The following is a 25,615-nucleotide window of genomic DNA, read 5'->3' on the forward strand; positions in this document are numbered from 1 at the left end:
TGCTAACTATCCCACGGTGGCCGGGGAAAATTTGATTGGTGGAAATCTCCCAACTCCTGTGAGGTTCCCCATGGCAACTGCCGCTTTGCAAGGACCTGTTGTCCCAGGCTCATGGGGAGACACACCACCCACATCCAGAAAGGCTGGCCCTGTGGGCGTGGCCCCTGAGAGGCAGACTCTTGCGTGAATGAGCTTTCAGCTGGTGTTAGAAAGAGCGGGTCATTTATCTTTTATCATCATTAACCTCTCAGGTTAACGAGTATTGCCTCTCCACTCTGGACAACATCTGTCCTTTCAGAACCAGATCAGTTCCTGCAGTATAAACTCCCAGGCTCAATTACAGCATTTGCAGCCTGTGTATGAAAACACGTCTCCCCGTCCACCTTCTGACATCCGTTAACTCTGTAGTCAGAGATGCGAGGGTTGTCTATTACTCCAACCTGGTGTCGCAGAGACAAAGTCAGTACGGTAAGATCTAGCATCTCTCTTTCAGCCTTATCTCTCCCAACCCCAACCCGACCCATGACCCTAGAAAGTTTAGCTCGTGTTTATTTGCCTGAGCTAGCATGCCCCTTCGACACTTTCCCCTCATCTGTGTTTAAAAATGACACCCCCACTGTGGGATTAACCCTCTTATTCCCGTAACCAACTCATTGGATCTCTAACTTTTTTCTTTACATCAGCCTCTTTTGGTTGAGAGATCGGTACCTCCCTGGGAAATAAATTCATTATTCTTCTCGTCTCTGGATTAAAAGATCTTAACACAAAAGCTTCTTCTCTTTCTTGTTTCAAATCATCTTCACTTTACTGCAGCCTTCTGATGTGCCTGAGTGCAGCCATTTTTTCATCTACCTTTAATAATTTCTCGTCTGTTTTCTTTAGTTCCCCTGTCATGTTTTCACAAAAACGCATCTTTTCTTGAATTAAAATATTATATCTAGCATTATCTTTTCCCAATGCAGCCGGTTTTACCTCATTACTTTGTGTTGAGGCGTCCTTCAAAGCTAGCTGACTCATTTTATGTAACTGGCTGATCTTCTTTTCTCTATTAGTCTCAGGTCTGTTCGGAGGTCGCTCAATCTTATTTGTGTCAAAATCGCGTTTTTCTTTTAATTTTCTGTAAACGCTCAGGTTGTCATTTTCCTTTCTGAGCGCTGCTATTCGACTGTCATTCTCTAAAACGAGTTTATTTAGAGTAGAAATCTTTTGATGGAGGATTTTCATTTCTGCATCATGTTTCAAGCCTCTCTGTTGCATATTTTCTGCATGTTTGGCTTCTCGTATTTTATACTCAAAAGCAGATTTTTCTCTAAATGCTGAAATTTCATCTTTCACTTTCTGAATTTCTCTCTCAGTTTGGCTTATTTTGTTTTTCAACTCCCAGTTGTATTCTTCTATATCGTATTGCATTTTAAAATCGCGTCGAGTGCTCTGACCAACAATGACTTGTAGTAAGAAATGATGTTCTCTGTATGACGTATCAAAGCTTATGATCACGTGCTTCTATGAAGCGTTCTGATCTGCCTTGCTGACGCTTGCTCAGAGGTTACTAGAGGTCGCAACGTTCTAATTTGCATATTCATGACGCAATTGCGTTGGTTACGTGACATTTGCGCCTGGTCACGTGAGTCGAGTATGAGGAAAATGAAAGTGTGATTATCGCACAAATCTTTCGGCAAACGTGTTCTGCTGGAAATACGCGGATTAATTGCTCGGGTTGCAGGCACGGATCCCCGTTTCTGTCAACTTTGATCTCAGCAGCTGGAGCGGGGATAAAGACGCGCTTCTTCAGATAAAAGTGGTAATTACGTCTAACTTTAATATTGTTAACAATAATTGCAGCAAAGCATCATTTACTGCAGTTAGTCACTAGTGAAGCATAACTTAACTTTCATGAGCAAAAAACCCACAAGAAGGATTCAATAAATCAGCAAAGCGGGAAGAAATGTTATTTTTGTTTTTACATTCTTACTTCATTTCAAACTATAGTGTTTTCCTATGGGGTGCCATTTGTAAAGTCAAACAGTCATAATCTAACAGCAATATTTTTGGTTATTTAGCATATCATAAGAGAAAAAATTGAGAGTTCACTTTTTCAAAGTCATATTTTCACCATGTTATTCATACATTTATAAATGTTAAAGTTTCCAAATAAATATTTAGTTAGCACGCTAAATATTTAATTTATAGTTAAATATTTATGTTGCAAACTAAATATTTAGGTCTGATCTAAATACTTAGTTTGTAAAATAAATATTTAATTCACTAACTAAATATTTAATTTACTAATTAAATATTTATTTTGGAAATAAATATTTAAAATTTAAATTAAATATTTAATTTGTAAATTAAATATTTTCCAAAGAAATATTTAGATCCCAGCTAAATATTTATTTTCCATGATGTTATTTAGCTCCACACTATAGTTTATATTTTTGGGTCAGACTTAAATATTTATTTCCCAAATACTGATTTTGCAAACTAAATGTTTAGCTCCAAAATAAATATTTAGCTGGGATCTAAATATTTATTTCGGAAAATAAATATTTAATTTACAAATTAAATATTTAGTTCCAAAATAAATATTTAATTAGTAAATTAAATATTTAGTTAGTGAATTAATGATATGTTAAATAACCAAAAATATTGCTGTTAGATTATGACTGTTTGACTTTACAAATGGCACCCCATATTTGTGATGTCCTTGTGTCAAACGAAAACAGCAGGCCAGTGGAAAGCACTAGTGACTTTGCCATTGAGGATGTTAATGATGAGCATTTGGATGACTTGGCTTTTCCTGAGGTAGACAGTGTTTGTGATACCAGGCAGTTAAGAGAGCAATTACACAAGAACTTGTCTTCATTGTTCCTGAAGATGGAAAGTATTCTTCATGTTTCTCAAATGGCATCTCAGGAAATAGTTGATACTCTGGCACAAATCATTTCATTGTCAAAGCCTCTCATTAAAAAGACTCTGCATGATGTATTACAAAGGCATCAGGTTACTCCTTCCAAGGCTATCCTTAATGATTTGCTGAATGCTGTAAATAATGCAAATATTTTTGCTTGTGCCACAGCTAAAGGGGAGGACTTTTGTTCAAATAAACATAGAAAAACGTTTATTGAAAAGAACTACCCTGTGGTAATGCCTGTTCAGTATGTATTGGAGCCTGGTTGTACAGCAATTCATGTCCCTATATTTGAGATGATCCAAAAAATGTTCCAACATACAGACATTCTTAAGAGAATTATGGAAACACATATCTCTTATGAGGGTCTTTACACAAGCCACAGAGATGGGTCATATTTCCAAGGAAATGAGTTGTTTTCTTCATCAGAGCTTTCACTGCCACTGATACTGTACATTGATGACCTTGAAATTGCCAATCCATTGGGCACTTCAAGGAAAATACACAAACTGTGTGCAGTATGCTGGATGTTTGCTGATTTGCCAAGTAAATATCGTTCAGGTCTGCATGTCATTCAGCTAGCAGCATTATGTAAGGTACCTGATCTCCACAGGTGTGGCTATGAAAAAGCATTTGGTCCTTTGCTACAAGATCTAAAAACTCTTGAGCAAGATGGTGTATTTATTGAGTGCCTCGGTAAATCTGTTAAAGGGACTATCATGTGCGTTGTAGCTGACAACCTGGCAGCCCACTCATTGGCTGGGTTTAGTCAGTGTTTCAGAACTGGATTTATTTGTAGGTTTTGCAATGCAACACGAGACCTAATTCAGTCTCATGATGTTGGAGATGGCAAGTTTAGCCTCAGAACAAAAGCCAGTTATGACCAAAATGTGCAGGAAGTTCTACATGGGGATGGTCATAGTCAGGCAGGTGTGCAACGGAACTGCATCCTGACTGAAAGTTTGCAGTATTTTCATACAACCACAGGCTTCCCTCCTGATGTCCTCCATGACCTTTTTGAGGGAATTGTACCAGTGGAGTTGGCCGTGTGTATTCAGGAGATGATCCGGCAGAAATACTTTACTCTGGAGCAGTTGAATAGAAAAATCTTGTCCTTTCCTTACCAACACTCCGATAAAGTTGACAAACCAAAGCCCATCTCAAAGAACTTCTCTACAAGGAGGACCATTGGTGGCAATGGTCATGAGAATATCACATTGCTGAGAGTACTGCCATTCATGAACGGTAATGTAGTCCCTGAGGAAGATGCTGCTTGGACAGTGTTAATGGATTTGAAAGAGGTTGTTGAGCTTATGCTGTGCCCAAGATTTGATGAAGAGTCCATACAGTATTTGCAATCAAAGATAGATGACCACAGAAAAGTGCTGCAGGACATGTTTCCTGAGTTAAGACTGCTTCCAAAACATCATTATATAGAGCACTACCCAGCTCTTATACGTGCTTTTGGGCCACTTGTTCACTTATGGACAATGAGGTTCGAGGGTAAGCATCGCTTTTTCAAGAGGGTAATACATGACACACAAAACTTTAAGAATGTGTTAAAAACATTAGCAACACGGCACCAACACATGGTGGCCTACTACCTCAGTGCACCTTCATTTTTTCAGCCGCATCAGCAGACGACACACGTTACTTCTGTCATGGTTTCAGATCTTCCTGAAGTTGCACAAGAATACATAAAGGATAAAACTGACAGCAGAATTATTTACAGCACATCAAAGATCATTGTTGATGTCACAACTTACAGCCCTGGAATGTTTGTGTCTGTGGGGGAGGATGGGGGACTGCCACAGTTTAGCGAGATCAAAAAAATCCTCCTTGTTAACAATGATGCTGCATTTCTTTGCAAAGAACACAGGTCAAACTACACTGAACATATGAGGTCATATGAACTCTACCCAAGTTGTATGGCTATCCACTGCATGTCAGAGTTTAATGACCGCTTACCCCTTTCTGCATACTACGTGGAAGGGAAACTTCTTTTGACACCAAAACGTTTTATACTTCTACACTGAAAGTGAATTTGCATTATGTGATTTACATATATTTTAAGATTTGTTCCACCCCAAAGTTTCAAAATGCAGATGCTATGTGTGTGTGCGTGGTGGTGGTGGTGGGGGGGTTAAGAGAGCAACATTAGACAGTAGTCTGTAAAAAGTAGTTTGCTACTAGAAGTTCTGTTTCCTTTTAGATGTATCTCACTGATTTAATATCACATGATGTGTTTTTCCAAATATTTCTCCTGCAGTTTGTCTCTGTTTTGTAAAATAATTGCTGTGTAAATTCTTATGTATTGTTTGTATGCCTGGTGAGAAAATGTAGATTATGATGTTGAAATAGGGTTAGTTTTTACCGTGACTAAATGAAATGATGGCCTGTGACCAAGGGCGTCAGTTTGTTTTCAGAATTGCTGGGGACAATAACCATACACTTGAGTGGGGTTTAAAAATTGCTGGGGACAATAAAGTAGACTAGCACAGGGGTCGGCAATCCGCGGATCTGGAGCCGCAAGCGGCTCCTCCATCCATCTGATGCGGCTCTCTGTACTTTTAAAATAATGAATGGATATTTAAATAAAATGCTTTATATTTTACTGCATTAATTTTACATCTGTATGCCAATTCTAAATGTAAAGATTGTCTGCGTAAACCTGAACAGGTCCAACCCGGTCTGACTGTGAGACCGGGTTGACGCATCACGCTTGTGCGTAATCATATGCGCTTCCTGAGCTGGAGGATGTCAGATTCTGGGCTTCTCCTCAGACGGCTCCTGGATGTGTCGCCACATTGGAGACAGGAACAAGCACTATTCAGCCAAAGTTTCATAATCAGGGAACATTTTCTAAGTGACAAGTCTCTGAGTGACCGGGTTTGGAAAACACTCGCTTCAGTGGGAGGAACTTTCCCGCATGCGCTCTGGTTCTGAGAGCCTGGATTTGTATTCTGAACAGTCTAAACATGTTTTAAAAAGAATCGCTTGACAAAAGTGGCACCTGCTCAGTAAAACCACCAACAGGGTGAAAAATATCTAAATATTGTAGGCAGAGACGGGCTACAACTTCTGGATCCACTTTATATAAATCGTTTTATTCATTATCGTCTTACGAAAGATAACTTTGACGTACACGAGCGACCAGGCGCGTTGCAAACTTTTCAAAAGTGTGGGGGATGTTGTCTGTGCCTAAAATAAGTTCATGCTATTCATCTTGTTATTTTAATTTCCATAATAGCGGAGCAGGTGCGAATTTTAGATGCGTCACGCATGTCTCCGCTTTAAACATGTTTAAACTGTTCAGAATACAAATCCAGGCTCTGTCTCGTTAGATTGGTGTAACTAAAGTTTGTACTGAATGAAACTTTACATTAAACCATGTTGAAAAGAAAAGGATCCCATTAAATCGTTTCCCCCTCATTTACAGTCATGACATACAGCGCAGTGCGCATGGCTCTGGGGTTAATCAAGTTTAGTTGTTTCTCTTTGCAACAATCTTCACAGGAAGGCAAAACAGTTAAATGACAGGTTACAGATATTTCCATTTGACTTTTATTTTGACGGATAAACTCAAGGATGTTCGTTGATTTCCTCCCACTGAAGAGGAAACCCGGTCTCTCTGAGGGATGTGTCACTTGGAAAATGTTATTTTTATGAAATTATGAAAGTTTGGCTGAACAGCGCTTGTTCCTGTCTCCAATATGGAGACGCATGACGCATCCAGTCGCCTCTTCAGCTCAGAAAGCTCCTGTAGAGACATTTGATCACGCACAAAGTTCATGTGGAGCAGAAGCGGTCGGGCCACGGCAGGTGAAACGTTCCTAGCCTACATGAAGTGAAACTGTTTAATTGTAACATTAATATGTTACTGGACACGCAGGTCTGGTTGGTTAGACCAGTGTTTGAAGTGGAACACACACACACACACACACACACCAATTAAAACAATGCTGATAGCATGGACTAGAAGACGGGTGATGGTTTACGTATTTAAATGATGATTAGGCTGCTGTAAAATGTAATCTCCATCCACATCCAGACACAATTATCCTCTATTCTTTCTCTATTTGCTCTGCTCTTGTCTGGGCTAGCGTAGCTGATGGTGCGCGCGGCACGCCTAACGGCTGATGCACATTTTACGCATTTGGAGAGATGGGCTGGATGCTTTGCGTTTACTGAAAGTTGGTCCACTTAACGCACGGGTGTAGACTAAATATTAATGACAAATGAATGAAAATTAAATTGGGAGTTTTTACTTCATATTTTATAAATAAAAAGGACGGGGGAACACATTTATGACGTCTTTTTAAACTAAATTTCCTAGCGCGACCTGCCTGCTTCACTAAGTCACTGCTTATTAAGGTCCAGAATTACCGTGGCCCACCCAAAAATGAAAACCTGGCACCGCGCCAGTTATAAACCTCTGCAAATTGTTGTTCTTCACTTTATCAAACTCAGACTTTGTACAGCTAATGTCAAGATGTAAAATTATTCAGTCGAGCTCTTCCGTCCCTCCCTCTCCTGCTCTCCTGGAAACCCGACATCGGCTGTCAGAAGCGGAGGTGAAGAAGGAGATGAGGCAAACAGAGTGAGTGTGACATAAAGAAACCAGACTGGTGTGGAGGTGAGCAAAACAGCTGGAAAAGTGTGGGTGTTGAATCCCCCACGGGTGCGACGCCCATGGTACCGGCTGCTGTCACCTGGTTGTGAGCAGCTCTCTGCTGTCTGAGGGTAGGCCCTGCCCACAACGATGCGACTGCTGCGGTGTTTTCTTTACTGTGGGAAATGGGTAATAATGGCTCTTTGATGGGAACAGGTTGCCGACCCCTGGTATAAGATCTGAGCTGGTAAAACAAAAATCCTCATCAGCAGGCTTTTTTGAAAGTGGGGGGGACACAGCTGCCAATTACAAATTTTGCCGGGGACATGTCCCCGGTGTCCCCGGTTAAACTGACGCCTATGCCTGTGACTATGTAACATGTAAAATACTTACCTTTGTTCTGGACTGTTGAAAGATTGGCCATAAAATGCTAGAATGCACCCAAAGTAACCAGCAAAAATAGTAAGTTTATTTTGTTATGAAATTTACAGTGTACTTTTTAAATTAAAATTGGAAAACAAGACTATAGTATATTTGACCCCCCATTTTTGACAGCTGTAATGATTGCTGAGTATACAATTATCAGACCTTGTAAAGGCTATGTGTATGCATTACCACAAGAGGTACTGCTCCACTTGTGACAGTAAATCTTTTGGGCTATTGCTTGGTACTCAGATGCCAATTCTGAGTACCACTCTGCCATAAAATGACTCATAAAAAAAGGTTAATGGTATGATGTTCATTGTTTTTATATGTGTTGAGACCATTGTAGTATTTTTTAATCATCTCCATTCCTTGCTTTATACACAGGATGATGGCAGCATCTCAGAAATTCCTGCTGAGAGTTTACAGCACTACAGATGTTGTTGTGAAGGTTTCTCTAACTAAGCGGCCTGAGTCAGTGGAAGAACTAATCACCATACTCCGGGAGAAGCTCAACCCAAGGCTGGACTTTGAGTTTACCTTACAATACGAAGACCCTGACTTTGATGGGCAACTTACCTGTCTACATGATATTCAAGAGCTACTAGAGAAGAGCACATTAAAAATAGTGCGATCCGAAAGTGATGCCAGTTCTTGTGCAAGTTCTGACACAGACATCCTTCCTCATGTGCCTTTAGCTCAGCGTCTGAAGTGTTGGCCTGACACTTTCCCAGTACCTACCTTTTCTTACGAAGTCGAACATGTCCTTGAGAAGGGAAATAAAGCCTACGAGATGTCTGGAAAGCAACTGAAATTGACACGAGCCCAAAAGCACAACATCTTGGAGACCATGGCTTCAGTGATGCACACCTTCAAAGCCTATCCGAGTGACAGAGATGTGTGTTTGGCAGCAAAAGCTCTTGTTACCACTCATCCATGTCTTAATGAGCCTGGAAGTTATGGTTGGAAGACCAGTTTAAAATTTAAGATGGGAAATTACCGCACCAAGCTAGCCAGAGCCGGATGCGCGGAGGTGTCCGTGAATGCTGGTAGAAGGAGTATCAACAACCCAGAAGGAGAGTATCCCCACTCCAACATAAAAAGAGCACGAAAAGCTGAGGTAAACTACCTCCCAAACTTTCCAAGAGGAGAAGATAAGGCCAGTCTGGAGGAATTGAGAGTCCAGATAAAAAATGAGGTTGAGAAGACCGAGCCCAACAAAGTAATGATTGAAAAACTGATGCAAACAACCTTTGCACTGCGTCGCCATGAGATCGTTCAAGAAAACCCAATGGTGAAGGACTTCTTAGAGAAATGGCCAGCTCTGCGATTTCACTCACAGGTTGGTGTTGCACTGATTTTTTTTTCTTATTCAATTTAACTTGAAACAATGCAAGTTCAGCAGATCTTCAGATTCAGATTTATTTATTTAACATGTTAAACAAAGTACTTCTTATAAACATTGTTCAAATAGGTAGAAAAAATATCTTAAAGCGCTACAACTAAGCACCCTATTAGTTGTGGTGCTTCAACATTAACTCATTCGCTGCCAGCCGTTTCCTGATCGGTAAATCCCTTTCGCTGCCAGTGTTTCTCACCAATTTTATAGTTTTTTTAAGAGTCACAGAACGTTGTGTGCTAGGATGTTGACGCCAAAACAACCAAAACAAAGTGGAGACTCACCTTAAATCATGAAGAATCTGCGCATTTCGAGCATTATCCGTTCTTTCATAATCCGTTGTTGAATTGTGATCGGCAGAAGCTTTTCCGGTTCGCACCTCACTGTTTTTTTACAGCAGCCACCCAAAACGATCTAACACATGGATTTTCTACTTCCTGATCACGTCATGTGTGATATATGCGGATGAAGATCGGCTTTAGAGGTGAGAGCTTCAGTCACGATGCGGGGGCTCATTCCAATGCCCACACAGTAAAAACATTCAAATGGCGACTTAAGTCTTCATTGGCAGTGAACGGTGGGATCTAAAATGACGACTTTAGTCATCAATGACAGTGAATGAGTTAAGCCGGGCGTACACTGTGCCACTTTTTCACTCGTAGCACTCAGCTTCAGCTCAAACTGTACGACTTCCTCGCAGGGCAGATCTCACGAGTCATGTGCTCACACTGCACGACCCAGTTCTTGGATGCGACCTGACTGCTCACACTGCACGCCTGGTAGCAACACGTCGGCCCTAAAATATGCTAAAAATAGCAGTTTTTACTCAACATGTGAGACTTTTTTGTCTTGTTTTGCCTGTTGTCCTTCGGGAGTGCTGCAGGACACACAGGGATTTATGGGGGCTGGATGAGTAAAATGAAATAAAGAAAGTAAATCTGTGTTTTGTGATCAGTTTAATTTGACATGAACACGACAAACACTCTTTCTTGACAGTCTTTGTGAGTAAAAAACGTGTAGAAATTAAAATGAACAAAGTGTGTTATTAGGGAAATAGCGGGCGAGCGGTGTTGATGCAGGATTGCGTATGCGTCGTGAGCGGTTCTGATACTTTTTGCGTCGCAGCTGCTCGCAGCGCCGCTTCAAAAGTGCGATACCCTCACGAGGGACGAGCAAAATATTAAACACGCCAGAAGTTTGTGCGAGCTCTCGATAGCTGGTCATGTGGTGTTAATTGCCTCTTGTAACCCCCTGTATACTACACGACACTCGGCGCAAAACTCACCCCGATCTTGTGGATTGTCGCACGAGTGGAAAATCAGCTCAAAAAAGTGAAAAAGTCGCACAGTGTACGCCCGGCTTTAAGTAGACAGGCAACCACAGATAAAACTTGCTGAGTCTATAATGTAGGAACTGATGTTCTCTTGAATTAAAGAGAAGTTTTCTTACATTCATTAGGCTCATGATGCCAAAAAATTTATTTCAGATTTGTGATACAGTTGTGTTGGAAAGGTTAAGTTCAAATTGAAAAACAAATGTTAAAATGACAGCATTAAGATAAAACTGGGCACAAATTTGGAAATCCCTCTTTAAATATAAGATTTCTCAATTTGGCCAGTAATTTTGCTTTATATTGGATGTTTTCATGTTCCTGTATTTTTAGGTTTGTGCGGAGTTCCACCGAGTCACAAACATCAACCTGCAGAAACAGTTCTATGCTGAACTTGACAGACACACACCACGACTTATGGCTCTATACAGACAGAAGGCCACATGCACTGGCAAGATATCGGAGGCTCTGCGAAACATTCTGAATCATTATGATCATCAGGTGAATATTGATAAAGATATAATTGCTACCACAAATGTAAAAAGTTTCTATGTTAATCACTCAATTTTGCTTGTTTTTAGACTGCCTATGGGCTACTGTTAATTGCTGGGAACATCTGTTTTCTATATACACCAAAGACAAATATAAATGCAACACTTTTGTTTTTGCTCCCATTATTCATGAGCTGAACTCAAACATCTGAAACTTTGTCCACATTCACAAAACACCCATGACTTTCAAATACTGTTCTGAAATCTGTCTACATGTGTGTTAGTGAGCACTTATCCTTTACCAAGATAAACCATCCCACCTCACAGGTGTGGTATATCAGGGGGCTGATTAGACAGCATGAATAATGTACAGGTGTGCCTTAGACTGCCCACAATAAAAGGCCACCCTAAAATGTGCAGTTTGATCAAACAGCACAATGCCACAGATGTTGCAACCTTTGAGGGAGCGTGCAATTGGCATGCTGACTGCAGGAATGTCTACCAGAGCTGTTGCCCATGAAAGGAATGTTCATCTCTCTACCATAAGCCGTCTTTAAAGGCGTTTCAGAGAACTTGGCAGTATATCCAACAGGCCTAAAAAATGGGAGCAAAAACAAAAGTGTTAGTCTAGATAACCCTGAAAAAAAATGTTTAGGATTTTTGTCAAATGAGTAAGAAACAAGCTCTTTGTCATGAGAGACAGGTTGTGTCTCAAAATAAATGTCTCCAAAATTATGCAGAGCCTAATGTGTCATAAACATGTATTATTCCCAGGCAATGACACCTGTAAACTTAGTGTTAAATTAACTCTTATTTTCTTTTCCCTTTATAGGAAGCACCTGATGTCGATGTGAAACGGACTGCAGTGCTACGTGCCCTTCCAGTATACCTGCGGGAGGAAGACCCAGAATTCTTTAAGACATGTGATGTAAGTGTCTCTTGCATTACTTAAATTCTACCAGTGAGATAACATACTGTAACCGGATTACAGGATACAATAAGATAATTAAAAGAAAAAATAAACAAATGGGCCAATAATTAGGTTCGGGGAGAATTGGAGGTTGTTTAAGAATGACTGGAGTCACGGGTATAGCATGAAACGGTTTATATACTAAATTTTAATAATAATGGGAAATATAACACATAAAGATAACACACAAAAACAGATGAAAACAATCGACAATAGTAAAATGCTCGGTATGAGATTTGATCATATGAGTCACAAGTCAGCCGGCGTCAAGTCAAATCCCCACGCTTGGGGTGAAAGTCAGAGTCCGGTGGTGCGATTTTTTCCTACCACACCGTTGAGATTGTTCACAGAAGAGAGCAGTCTGCTCTTCAGTTACTTGAGATGTCCTGGTTCGTTCAGTGGTTAAGGCTCGCCATCTCCCTCGTCAGGAAGAAATCCAGTTCTCGTTCCAAGTGAGTGATCATAGGAGTCGGGATCAAACCCAAGGAAAAAAAAAAAAACCCAGCCTGTAAACAACAGGACTGTTAGCGAGTTGGCATCGACCCTTCTCGTCACATCACAGCATAAAGTCTTACAGACTTAAACAAATGCTTCACTCTATTGGCATAGCCAATCATGTTTGGGTTCACAGTTCAACTAACATAACATCAATTTGATTGTCTATTAAAATAATTCTCAGTAGCTCTGGAAATATAATTACATATGACAACAATTGTTCAGCTCAATAGGCTCAGTTAGATTCTATTACTCTACACTATTCAACAAGAAATACATTCATGACAACAAGGATACATTTAGTTGTGTTTCTATACAGCATTGTGACACCTTGTATATCTGTAACACAATAAATAAATAAATAAATAAATAAAATGTTCTATAACAAAATTCAACAAAATATAAATTCTGGTCCTTTGGTCCACCTTTGTAAAATAATTCCTCCCTAATCAGTTAGCTTTTATTTATTTTTATTTATCTATTTTTTTTATTATTAAATGTTTGGTTAAGGGACGCATTGCTAATTCTATGGCGTTAGCTATAACGCCCCTGAGGACCTTGTACATCTAGGCCGTACCACCGTTAACTGGCGGTTTGAGCCGTTAACTCCTGGGAATCCCATATGCCGTACCGCCGTTAACTGGCGGTTTGAGCCGTTAACTCCTATATGCCCTACCACCGTTAACTGGTAGTTTGAGATGTTAACTCCTGGGATCTAACGTCTAGCAGCCCACTGCTGTCACCTCGGTTGCTGTAATTAGCTTTTTGAATTTAATAATTTACTGAATTTAATCTCATTCACTCACCAACGCGCTCCAACGGTTCCCTCCTACAGAGGATTGGTTCACTCTGTCGTCTCCACACAAATCTATAAGAATGGAATTAATTTGATAAGCTATTTAAGTTTCCCTTTTTTTTTTAAGTTGCATCGTTAGCTTTTTCTCTTCTTTTTTCTTTACTCACCGCGTTGGTTCCAAGTTCCTAGCTCTTATTAGAAGGAGTCAAGTCCGCCTCTCCCTCTATCTATGCGGCACCCAAATCAGGGTTCTTCACGGCCTCGACCGTTGTTTTTTTTTTCTCTCTCTCTCTCTCTAACCGCTCAGTCTTTGCTTTCTGTATCTGCGTGCTGCACAGCCGTTTGTCTCTCCTCTCGCTCAGCTGCGTCGCACGGTTTTATTTCGCGGAGGCGGGACTTATTTCTCTCAGCCAATGAAATTTCAGATTCCCACCTGGACCAATAGTATACAGCTTTCCTCTTCTGTTTCTGTTAGTGATGTTCAAGATTCTTGTTTTAACCGATGTTTAATATTAAACTCGTTATTTTAGTTATTCACCCTTCCAATAATTCATTATGAAATTATCTATTAGTTAATTAGATATCTATTAATTAGTATTGTTAATTTCCTTAATTTATATTTTATATTTTATCTAAATTGAGGATGGATCATATTAGTAAGCCAATTAGTTAATACCTCATTAAGGTTCTAGCTTCTGGGTTACATCCTCCCCCATTAAATATCATGCACGTCCCTGTGCATTGTTTCTACGGGGTACACAACTTCTTGAGTAAGAGAGAAAATAAAAGCTTTATTAAGTCCTTGGAAAAGGGACCTAACTACGGTCACTAGTGGATTGCCCAATTGAGAGTAAGTTAGTCTTTGAGGAGGCTGACTACTTCGTTCAGATCTCCTGACATACATCTCTGGTTGCACAGTATCATGCTCATCCGTTTCGGTTTGATTCTCAACTGAGACAGGACGAAGTGAGCTCTCTGTTTCCGACAGAGCTGATGAGCTATTCTCTAAGACTTTGGTCTTTTCAGATGTATGTGTCTGATCGTGTATGATGGGTTCAAAACTTACATCACGTTGCTGCGACTTTAGGACACCATCCAATTGAGGTAGGTTTGTGTTAGTTTCATCCCCCGTTTCTACGTCAGGTAAGTATACTTCGTTTTTTTTCGTTTTTTCAGGTAAGTATGTTGCTGCTTCTTTCACTCTTTCAGGTAAGAATGTCGCAGTTTCACTCATTCTGTCAGGTAAGAATGTTTCGGTGTTGATGCCTTTGTCAAGTAAGGACAATTCAGCATTTTCATTACCAGCTAAGGTTGGTTCCTTGCGATCCCCTGTGTGTAAGGATAGTGTGTTTTGTTGTTGAATATTATTTACCGGTCCTGAATCTGCTATGAGTTCCCTATTTGGCAAGGTGACCGCTATTTGATAGGATGGTCGGTTTAGCACTTGTGGAAGATCAGAGTAATAAAACTCATCTACCTCTTCGTCAAGTGGCTCATCTGGGTCAGGTTCTAAGGCTGAACTCTGTCTTGTATGAGGTCTGCTAGGTTTCGTAACGCGTTCTGTTTCATTTTCTAATGAAGAGAGAAAACCACAAGGCAGTAAAAGATCTCTGTGGAGTGTTCTGTTGGGTCCTTCTCCGTTCTCTGGTTTTACAGTGTATACTGGCAAGTTTTCCATCTGTTTGAGAACTATATACACTGTTTGCTCCCATTTGTCTGCTAATTTATGCTTTTCTCTTAAGCGAAGATTTCGGACTAAAACACGATCTCCCACACCTAGTGTGGACTCACGAATGTTTCTGTCGAACCGTTCTTTGTTCTTCCTCGCTGTTTTTTGAGAGTTTTTTATGACAATGTCATAACTCTGTTCCAGATGACTCTTCAGTTCTTTAACATACTGAGAATGAGTTATAGAGGGCTTGTTCAAATGCGGTAACCCAAAGGCAATATCTATAGGCAACCGAGGCTGCCTACCGAACATTAGCTCGTAGGGAGAGTATCCCGTCACGTCATTTTTTGTACAATTGTACGAGTGAGTAAGTGGTTTTACAAAATCGCGCCAGTGATGTTTCTCAGTGGCTTGTGAAGTTCCCAACATGCTGAGTAATGTACGATTGTACCGTTCAACGGGGTTGCCACGAGGGTGATAAGGGCTCGTTCTGACTTTACGGATACCAAGTAAAGAACAAAGTTCCTTGATTGTACGTGATTCGAAATCCCGTCCCTGATCACTATGAAGACGCTCAGGAAACCCGTAGTGGACTAAAAAATGTTCCCACAGGTTCTTCGCGACGGTGGTGGCTTTCTGATCTTTGGTTGGGATGGACACTGCATACTTTGTAAAATGGTCTGTAATCACTAAGACATCTTTAGTGTTCTTACTGTCTGGTTCTATGGAGAGAAAATCCATGCAAACTAACTCCATAGGTCTGGTGGTGGTAATACTCACCATTGGAGCAGCTTTGTCAGGGAGGGCCTTCCGACGGATACATCTTTCGCAAGTTTTAACTTTGATTTCGATATCACTAGCCATTCTTGGCCAGTAAAAACGGGACCGAATGAGATCTGTCGTACGTTCAACCCCAAGATGCCCCATATCATCATGTAGGCTTTGCATGACTGTTGAACGTAATGAATCAGGCAAGACTAACTGCAATGATGTCTCTGGTCCTAATTGGCGTCTCCGGTACAGTAAATCATTTTGAAACTCAAACCGTTTCCACTCTCTCAAAAGGTTAAGAACCACCGGGGGTTCTGCAATAGTATCAGTTGGCGGTTTATTGTCAGTCATAAGCAGCTGAATGACTCGGCCAATGGTTGGATCTTTCCTCTGCAAGGAGACAAGGTCAGCATGGTTATACTTGGGCACAGCAAAGAAACTGTCACTATTGTCTTCCAACTGGAATAGGTCTGGAATGGCCGCTGCAGACATGGCAAGTGACTGAACTAAACCACAAGGAGAATCAGTCTCATCCAAGACCATGTGCTTTTGGCATGTTGCCTTCACTGCTTCGGCTTGAAGTTGAAGCTCGACTTCTTTGACAGAGGATAAAAGATGAGATCGGAACTCATCTAGTCGTTGGCATTCCTCAGTGAATTTTGAGTTGTCTTCAGGTTTATCATGCAGCCTCCTAGACAGGCCATCCGCGTCAACGTTCTGTGTACCTGCACGGTATCTGATGTCAAAATTATAGGTGGACAACGCAGCTAGCCAACGATAGCTCGTTGCATCGAGTTTTGCCGTTGTTAAGAGGTAAGTTAACGGATTATTATCAGTAATGACAGTGAATGTGTTCCCATACAAATAGTCATGAAACTTATCTGTTATGGCCCACTTTAAGGCTAGAAACTCCAACTTGTGCGCAGGGTACCTAGTTTCACTAGAGCTTAAACCGCGACTTGCATAAGCGATTACCTGTGTGACACCGTTTTGCACTTGGTATAGCGCTGCACCGAGTCCGGTCGTACTAGCATCTGTGTGTACTAGATATGGGAGTTTTGCGTCAGCGTAGCCAAGAACTGGCGAAGTGGTAAGTTTTTCAATAATAGTTTGAAAGGACTTCTCACAGTCTTGGCTCCAACGATTCCCAAAGGGTTCTTTGGGGTTCAAGTACTTTGATCTACATGGTGGTGTTTTAAAGTTTTTCCGTTTGGGTGGATAACCAGCTGTGAGAGATGTTAGTGGCTTGACAATATTTGAGTAATCTTTAACGAAGCGTCGGTAATAACCGGTAAATCCTAAGAAAGATTGGAGTTCCTTCAAAGTCTGAGGCTTCGACCATGTTTTGAGTGCTTCCACCTTATCTGGATCGGTTTTTATGCCATCTCGAGATACTATATGTCCAAGATAACGCACAGATGTCTGGAAAAAACGACACTTATCTGGTGATAGCTTGAGTCCGTATTCTCTAAGCCGTTCAAGAACGTGAGAAAGTCTGGTTTCGTGTTCTTCCAAGGAGTTGGAAAAGACGATCAAGTCGTCTAGGAAAACTAACACTTCCTTCAGATTAATGTCCTTCATACACTTTTCCATAACCCGTTGGAAAGTGCTTGGAGCATTTGTTATTCCTTGTGGCATACGGTTAAATTCATAAAACCCAAACGGGCAAACAAAAGCAGTTTTAGGTTTATCCTTTTCACACATCTCTATTTGATAGTAACCTGACTTGAGGTCCATCACAGAAAACCACTGTGATCCAGCGAGAGCAGAAAAGGACTCCTCCAAGTTAGGCAGGGCATATGCGTCGCGAATGGTTTGCAGATTAAGCTTTCTATAGTCTATACATAGACGTACCTCACCATTCTTTTTCCGAACTACCACTATTGGTGAGGCAAATGGAGACTCCGACTCTCTTATTATACCGGTTTCCAAGAGGGCTTCCAAATGTTTTCTCACGGCTTCATAATCATGTGGATGGATCGGCCGAGATTTCTGTTTGAATGGGGTCTCGTCTTTTAAGTTGATGTGATGTCTTATCTGTTGTGTATGACCAAAATCAAGATCGTGGTGCGAAAACACATCGGAGTAAGTGTTAAGTTTGTTGGTGATCCTCCCTTTCCATTCTTCGGACAAGGGCGAAGTACCGAAGTCAAAACTGAGAGGAGGGTTTGAAGGTGAAGTCTGTTGCTGCGAACTACACGCCGCAAGTACTTTCTGATCACTTTTGTCAGGTTCTGGATATGGCATAACACGATCGGCTTTAACTAACTCAGCGATCACACAGTTAGTGGGTAATGTGATGTCATGGTTAGTTTCGTTTCTTAGTACAACAGGTACTTTGTATGGACCATGTGAAGGTAAGGAAATGAGGCAACAGTCTACAATTATACCCCCTGGTAGAGAACCATTGGTGGGTTGTTCAATGAGTGCATAAGGCTCATGCTTGTTTTGGCTGGGTTGCATAAACCCTTCTAGTAACAGTTTTTTATTTGCAGGGAGAACTTCTTGGGTTCTCCCTCGAAGCTTCACCACACCAACTCGTCCATCTTTGCTTTGTTTTTTTCTGACTGCTAAGGCTTTTAGCACGTGTTGGTACCCATAAGAGAGTGCCTTGGAATCAGGTAAGTTATTGGCAGACAATTGCTCATACAAAGGATCGAGTGTGTTTGTGCCAATGAGTAGTGGTGTATCAGAGTTTGAGCTTATATCCGGAACCACTAACGCAAGGGTAGGTAACTCAAGTCCAGACTGATCGAGCTCTTTTGGAAATGTGACACTTATCTCTATGTATCCTAAATAAGGAACTGCTTGACCGTTTGCGCCCTCGACTTCTAACAGATTACTGATGGGTTTAATTGAGAGGTCAGGTAAGTGTTCTTGGTAAAAAGAATTGGCAATGGTGGTTACCTGGGACCCTGAATCCAGTAAACAATTACATTCAACACTGTTAACTGAGACTGTAGCTGTGCATCGCCCACCCACTAATCTTTTGGGAAGTTTTGGCACTGAATGAGCATGAACTGGCTTGCAAAAAAGTCTCTCTGTCCTTTCCTTAGAGGGACTTGGTTCTACTTTAGCACCTATCTGTCCCACGATAGGAGCTTCTACCGGTTTAAAGGAGGAGACTGAGCAATTGGCTTTGACATCTCCCACTCGCGCTGCTTCTGTCTAAGAGCAAGTCTTTTAGTTGCAACTAGTGCTGGATTTGGCTCGTTGCTACAGCTAGAAGCTATGTGCCCATCTTCTCCGCACTTAAAACAGTATCCAGGCTTTGGTCTGGGCACCACTGCTGTTATCTGCTGAATCTGTTTGGGCTCATCTGGAATTTTAGTCCCCACACGGGGTTTTGACTCTTTTTGAGTTTTCTTTGCCTTTTTATCTGTGTTGTTAACCTTAAGCCGTGCAATTTGGCTCCTGAGCTCAGCGATTTGTTTGCGTAAGTCATCACAGTTATCATCTATTTCCAGTTCACAAGTGTTTTTACTCTGAGAGCATGTTGTTTGCACATTTGAATACACTCTAGTTCGTTGTGCCCCTAAGTGTTGTTTCATGCGTGCTGCTTTAGTAGCCTGTTTGTCTTCTTCAGTGCGCAGTTTGAGGAGAAGTGCTGTAAAATGAGGCGGGTTGTCTTTCTTTTGTTCGAGTTGCAGGTTTGAAATCAGCGAGCTGTCCCAACAGCCTCTGCAAAACTGCTTGAGCAGCTGCTGGTCGGCGTCACTGGAGGAAATTCCATTCCTCTGAATAACTAGGTTTAACAAGGTGTATAACCTCTGAAAGTAATCGGAAGGTTTTTCACCACTGTCCTGGTTTGTGTTTAAGAAGCGAGCAAAGAGCTCGTCGCCGTCTTCGACAGCTGCGTAAGCTGAATCGAGATGTTCAAGGTACGTTTCCGGGTCGGATTTTGGACTAAGAGCTTTAACGATGCTCGCTGCTGGGGCTGACAGACTCTCCACGATTCTTCGTACAATTTGGGACTTGGTGAGTGAAGGATCATTTATGCATAACACTACACTACTACGCCAAGTATCATAGTCAGTTTCAAAAGAAGGGTGTGGAACTCGCCCTGAGAACGGTTTTAGTCTGTATTGTGAAGTAGGCGGAGGGATAACCTCACTGCTTTTAACAATGTGTTCCACAATAACTCGCTGAACCTCAGGTGTGTTTAAAAGATTTGGTGGAATGCAAGGGTTTTGTTTTCCAGTCTCTGTAGGTGGACAATTGTCCTTTGAGTTGTTCATATAGTTAACTTCTGGTGTTAAAGGCAGGGAATATGTAACTTGGTCACTATGGAGCATTGGCTCTGGTTCAGTGACTGGTTCAGATGCATGGGTATCCCTTCCTAAAGATTCCCCAATTTTTGCCAGTTCCTCCATTAGAAGGTCTTTAAATGATTGATTGCTACGCGCAGCTATGTCCCTGAGCTCTGACAGATAGGCATCAGTGGCAGATGTGCTAGTTTCTAGACTGTACGCGCTGGCTAGGTCTTGAATATGGAAGAAAACATCTGGGTTCCTAGTACAAGGTTTGTCATAGGGTAAACATTGTTTCTTTAATTCCTTAACAGTGGCTTCATGTTGAAACTCCACAATAATCTGATCACAGTTTGGTAACTTAATGCGCCTGTTAACTGGTCCGAATCCTTCCATAAACCCAAAGACTTCGTTATCAAGGTCTGTATCAGTTAACCCACTGATTAAAACAGCATTTGAAACTTTGACCTTTTCTGTTTTCACAACCTCCATTTTAAAACACTCAAAAGTACCAATAATGCCAAAATGGCAAACCACTGTGATCTCCAGGCACTCTTATGATGTCAGTCAATGGTTAGCTAAGGTAACAACTCTACAATTCTCCTGGCTGGCTCGCCAAGTTTTATGTAACCGGATTACAGGATACAATAAGATAATTAAAAGAAAAAATAAACAAATGGGCCAATAATTAGGTTCGGGGAGAATTGGAGGTTGTTTAAGAATGACTGGAGTCACGGGTATAGCATGAAACGGTTTATATACTAAATTTTAATAATAATGGGAAATATAACACATAAAGATAACACACAAAAACAGATGAAAACAATCGACAATAGTAAAATGCTCGGTATGAGATTTGATCATATGAGTCACAAGTCAGCCGGCGTCAAGTCAAATCCCCACGCTTGGGGTGAAAGTCAGAGTCCGGTGGTGCGATTTTTTCCTACCACACCGTTGAGATTGTTCACAGAAGAGAGCAGTCTGCTCTTCAGTTACTTGAGATGTCCTGGTTCGTTCAGTGGTTAAGGCTCGCCATCTCCCTCGTCAGGAAGAAATCCAGTTCTCGTTCCAAGTGAGTGATCATAGGAGTCGGGATCAAACCCAAGGAAAAAAAAAAAAACCCAGCCTGTAAACAACAGGACTGTTAGCGAGTTGGCATCGACCCTTCTCGTCACATCACAGCATAAAGTCTTACAGACTTAAACAAATGCTTCACTCTATTGGCATAGCCAATCATGTTTGGGTTCACAGTTCAACTAACATAACATCAATTTGATTGTCTATTAAAATAATTCTCAGTAGCTCTGGAAATATAATTACATATGACAACAATTGTTCAGCTCAATAGGCTCAGTTAGATTCTATTACTCTACACTATTCAACAAGAAATACATTCATGACAACAAGGATACATTTAGTTGTGTTTCTATACAGCATTGTGACACCTTGTATATCTGTAACACAATAAATAAATAAATAAATAAATAAATAAATAAAATGTTCTATAACAAAATTCAACAAAATATAAATTCTGGTCCTTTGGTCCACCTTTGTAAAATAATTCCTCCCTAATCAGTTAGCTTTTATTTATTTTTATTTATCTATTTTTTTTATTATTAAATGTTTGGTTAAGGGACGCATTGCTAATTCTATGGCGTTAGCTATAACGCCCCTGAGGACCTTGTACATCTAGGCCGTACCACCGTTAACTGGCGGTTTGAGCCGTTAACTCCTATATGCCCTACCACCGTTAACTGGTAGTTTGAGATGTTAACTCCTGGGATCTAACGTCTAGCAGCCCACTGCTGTCACCTCGGTTGCTGTAATTAGCTTTTTGAATTTAATAATTTACTGAATTTAATCTCATTCACTCACCAACGCGCTCCAACGGTTCCCTCCTACAGAGGATTGGTTCACTCTGTCGTCTCCACACAAATCTATAAGAATGGAATTAATTTGATAAGCTATTTAAGTTTCCCTTTTTTTTTTAAGTTGCATCGTTAGCTTTTTCTCTTCTTTTTTCTTTACTCACCGCGTTGGTTCCAAGTTCCTAGCTCTTATTAGAAGGAGTCAAGTCCGCCTCTCCCTCTATCTATGCGGCACCCAAATCAGGGTTCTTCACGGCCTCGACCGTTGTTTTTTTTTTCTCTCTCTCTCTCTCTAACCGCTCAGTCTTTGCTTTCTGTATCTGCGTGCTGCACAGCCGTTTGTCTCTCCTCTCGCTCAGCTGCGTCGCACGGTTTTATTTCGCGGAGGCGGGACTTATTTCTCTCAGCCAATGAAATTTCAGATTCCCACCTGGACCAATAGTATACAGCTTTCCTCTTCTGTTTCTGTTAGTGATGTTCAAGATTCTTGTTTTAACCGATGTTTAATATTAAACTCGTTATTTTAGTTATTCACCCTTCCAATAATTCATTATGAAATTATCTATTAGTTAATTAGATATCTATTAATTAGTATTGTTAATTTCCTTAATTTATATTTTATATTTTATCTAAATTGAGGATGGATCATATTAGTAAGCCAATTAGTTAATACCTCATTAAGGTTCTAGCTTCTGGGTTACAATACCATGGATTATTTTATATGGTTTTATTACAAAGCAGCTTCACAATTGCTTTAACAAACATTGCATTAGACTTGTGTGTTGGGGGGGATCAAACCTGGGCTCAAATTAGGGTGTGTGTGTCACAAATGGGGGTGGGAGGAGGCAAACCCAAATAGATTGCGCACACACAGAAACCCTGATTTCGCTATTGACCCTTTGCACGAGACTGCCCCGTTCTCCATGATGGTCGGCAAAAAGACCGTTTACACGTCAAAATTCCAGTGAAGCTAGTCAAAACAAGCCCGTTGTAGCCCTTTATCGCTTTTATTTACTTGGTTTCACAGTAAAATGGTAACAACTTGCTACGTGGCCAGCTGCACTAACAGAAGGATGTAAAGTCAACTCATTTCTTTATTTTTTTTTCAAATAACGTTGATTGAGACTGAGGACGGAGATGAACTACAGCTATCAATCAAACGGACTAGCAACCCTCAGGTTTACAGCGAATGTGTTTTTACCTGGTAAAATTAACGTTTATTTAATTCAAGACGAGGACAGGGACAAATGTGATGCGTTCTTCTGATGGATATTTCACCATGGAAGACGCACGCATACCGCGGTACCGTCCACTGTAGTGAACATGCATATTACACCAGAATTCCGTCGCCCCGTTTTTTTAAGATGGCGACTGTACGTCTTATGTTTATAAATGTTCTTCTGTAGCTGACAAGCAGAGCTAAAACACGTTGTTTTACAGGTATTATTCTCATGTCATGATGTGTTTTCATATATTTATATTTTAAACACTTGTCCATGAAAAGTTCATCAACTCTGCATCAGCCAGGTACTTCCTTAAATTTGAAGCAAGAACGCGGTAGTCTAAACGCTACTCGTTAATTCTGGTCGGCGCTCATTTTCCTATTTCGCGGGGCAGGGGCACAAACTTTCTGCTTCCTGTTTTGTTGCTCTCCTGTGTCTTCGTTTTGTTTCTTTCTCACATTCTTTTTGATGTTCTCTTTTTCATGTGATGAGTTGGCATCCTGTTTCTCCGACTTATGTTTTACTGCAGTTTTGCGTTAACGCACCAACAAAACCATACCTGTTGGTAGATTTGTAGCAAAGCGTTGATGACGTCGACGGCTTGATTCTAAAAATTCGTTGACGTCAGATCCAGTAGTCGACGCACCATGCCCACTTGTTGCATCCCCAGGAGTTTGTAAATAGAGGAGGAATCTGCCTGTTTTTCCTCTAGTTCGCCCTCTTCTCCGCCTTCACTAACATCTCCGCCAATTACCGAAGACCCGGAACAATGTCCGTCCGCTACTAGATTCCTTTCCTGTTTTGCCCGCCTTCGTCTCCCGCTCGATACCCAACCCTAGTTGCTATAAACACACAAATCTAATTAATTAATTTACACATTTTCTAAAAGAATAGTAAATAGAGGACTCTTGATGTGTCACTAACGTGTTACCCACAAGACTGCAGAATATTTTGCTAGATTACAAATAATGCTTGTCACGGCCCTTCAAGTCAACCTTACTTATTGATACTGTGTTTATTCCAGGCGGGCACGCTGGATGAGACGAACCTGACTGACACTCCAGTTGCCCTTCTCACAGTGGTTGCTGACGGCTCTGCTGAGACCAGTCCAGTCCATTTCAGTCCTTCAAGCATGGCTGTTGTGGTGGAAGGCGACTTGGTGATCCGTGATATTGCCAGATTTGCTGATGCATATGCCTTATTGTTTGGCTTGATCTATGCTCTGCATTTGGACTACCCCAGGAAACTAGTTCACACATTCACCTTTGTCCAGAAAGTCTTCATGGGGCTTGATGATGGCAAACCACTGAAACCCAGCCTTCATGCTCTTAGAAATGATTTGTTACAGAGTGAGTAGTTATGAAAGATATGCAAGGCAACTGGTTGTTAGGACAGGCACACTGTTACTGAGCACCTTCTTTGAAGTATTTTATTTAAAGCACTTTTAAGTTTTCTACAGGCTTTGGGTGGATGTAATTCCCATCAGTTTACCTCATTTTTTTATACAAGGTTATTTGGGTGCCGAAAAACATTATTTGAACCTGTTAAAAAATATTTATTTTATTTAATTTTTGTTTATTTAAAAAATCTCTTTTGTGTTTGACCTTTTGTTTTTCATTTTTATATATTAGAAGAAAGATGACTTTTAGGACTGATGTTCTTTTATGATTTTATAAAAATGTTATTAAATGTTATTAGCAGCATTTTGTACGCTCACTTGTGCTCCAGTCCATGTCAGTGGTTCCATGTTGATGGTTTTATAAAAAAAACATTTATGTGATGTTTTTCACAAGTCCATAAAAATGTTAATAAACAAAATGTTAAGTGAATCGCCATATACTTTTTTTGAGTGGTCCACACACAATTAAAAAAGAAAGGTAATTTAATTAGTTAATAATCATATTACTTGAGTTTAGGTTGTAATATAATTACATTCTGTTGCATCAAATAATTTAACTACAAGTAACACAAAAATGTTAAAATTAAAATATATAAGTTTTAAGTTTATCTTAATTATTTAAATATAGAATATTATCTGAAAATTTTAAGTTAACAATAAATACAAATTTTGAGTACAACCATAAAATATATGGTTTGTCTACTTAAAACTTTTGTGGAAACTGATTACCTCAAAAATTTTAAGTTCAGTCAACTTATTCGGGTTTACAGTGATAAGGTGAAAAAGTAAGAATCCAGGCAGCAGTTTTTCTGGAGAGTTTAGAGGAGATGCAGGAAGATGAGAGACAGACAGGACAGGAAAATAGTTCAATAAAAACAAGAAAACAAAACAAAAAGTAAAATGTAGGTAGATTTATCTCCACTACACGTTTTTACCTGTATAAAGCAATAAGTTATACACATGTCACATTTATACATCTGATACAGCTCAGATCACCTTCAAAACTCAGTC

At 40.5% G+C, this 25,615-nt stretch overlaps 1 protein-coding gene across 2 annotated transcripts; it reads left to right on the forward strand.

Annotated features, from left to right (window-relative positions):
* Positions 1-421: 421 nt before the first annotated feature.
* LOC129159796 (uncharacterized) lies at positions 422-25,034 on the forward strand. 2 transcript variants are annotated; one of them, XM_054736995.2, is made up of 5 exons: positions 422-1,801; positions 8,331-9,285; positions 11,006-11,173; positions 11,996-12,091; positions 24,230-25,034. In XM_054736995.2, the coding sequence occupies exons 2-5, from the start codon at positions 8,332-8,334 to the stop codon at positions 24,560-24,562; spliced, it is 1,551 nt and encodes a 516-aa protein (XP_054592970.1). In that variant the 5' UTR covers positions 422-1,801; position 8,331; the 3' UTR covers positions 24,563-25,034. The 2 variants fall into 2 exon arrangements, with proteins under 2 accessions (XP_054592970.1, XP_070406197.1); XM_070550096.1 differs by lacking the exon at positions 422-1,801 and having other exon boundaries at positions 6,939-9,285.
* The last annotated feature ends 581 nt before the right edge of the window (positions 25,035-25,615 follow it).

Source organism: Nothobranchius furzeri, chromosome 4 (genome assembly GCF_043380555.1).
Source record: "Nothobranchius furzeri strain GRZ-AD chromosome 4, NfurGRZ-RIMD1, whole genome shotgun sequence".
NCBI classification, from domain to species: domain Eukaryota; kingdom Metazoa; phylum Chordata; class Actinopteri; order Cyprinodontiformes; family Nothobranchiidae; genus Nothobranchius; species Nothobranchius furzeri.

Excerpts from the sequence above, each read along its gene's own strand:
- LOC129159796 (XM_054736995.2), top strand. The coding sequence starts at position 8,332 with ATGATGGCAGCATCTCAGAAATTCCTGCTGAGAGTTTACAGCACTACA. Across the intron at positions 11,174-11,995 it reads TGAATCATTATGATCATCAG|GAAGCACCTGATGTCGATGT; the intron begins GTGAATATTGAT and ends TTCCCTTTATAG. Across the intron at positions 12,092-24,229 it reads AATTCTTTAAGACATGTGAT|GCGGGCACGCTGGATGAGAC; the intron begins GTAAGTGTCTCT and ends TGTTTATTCCAG.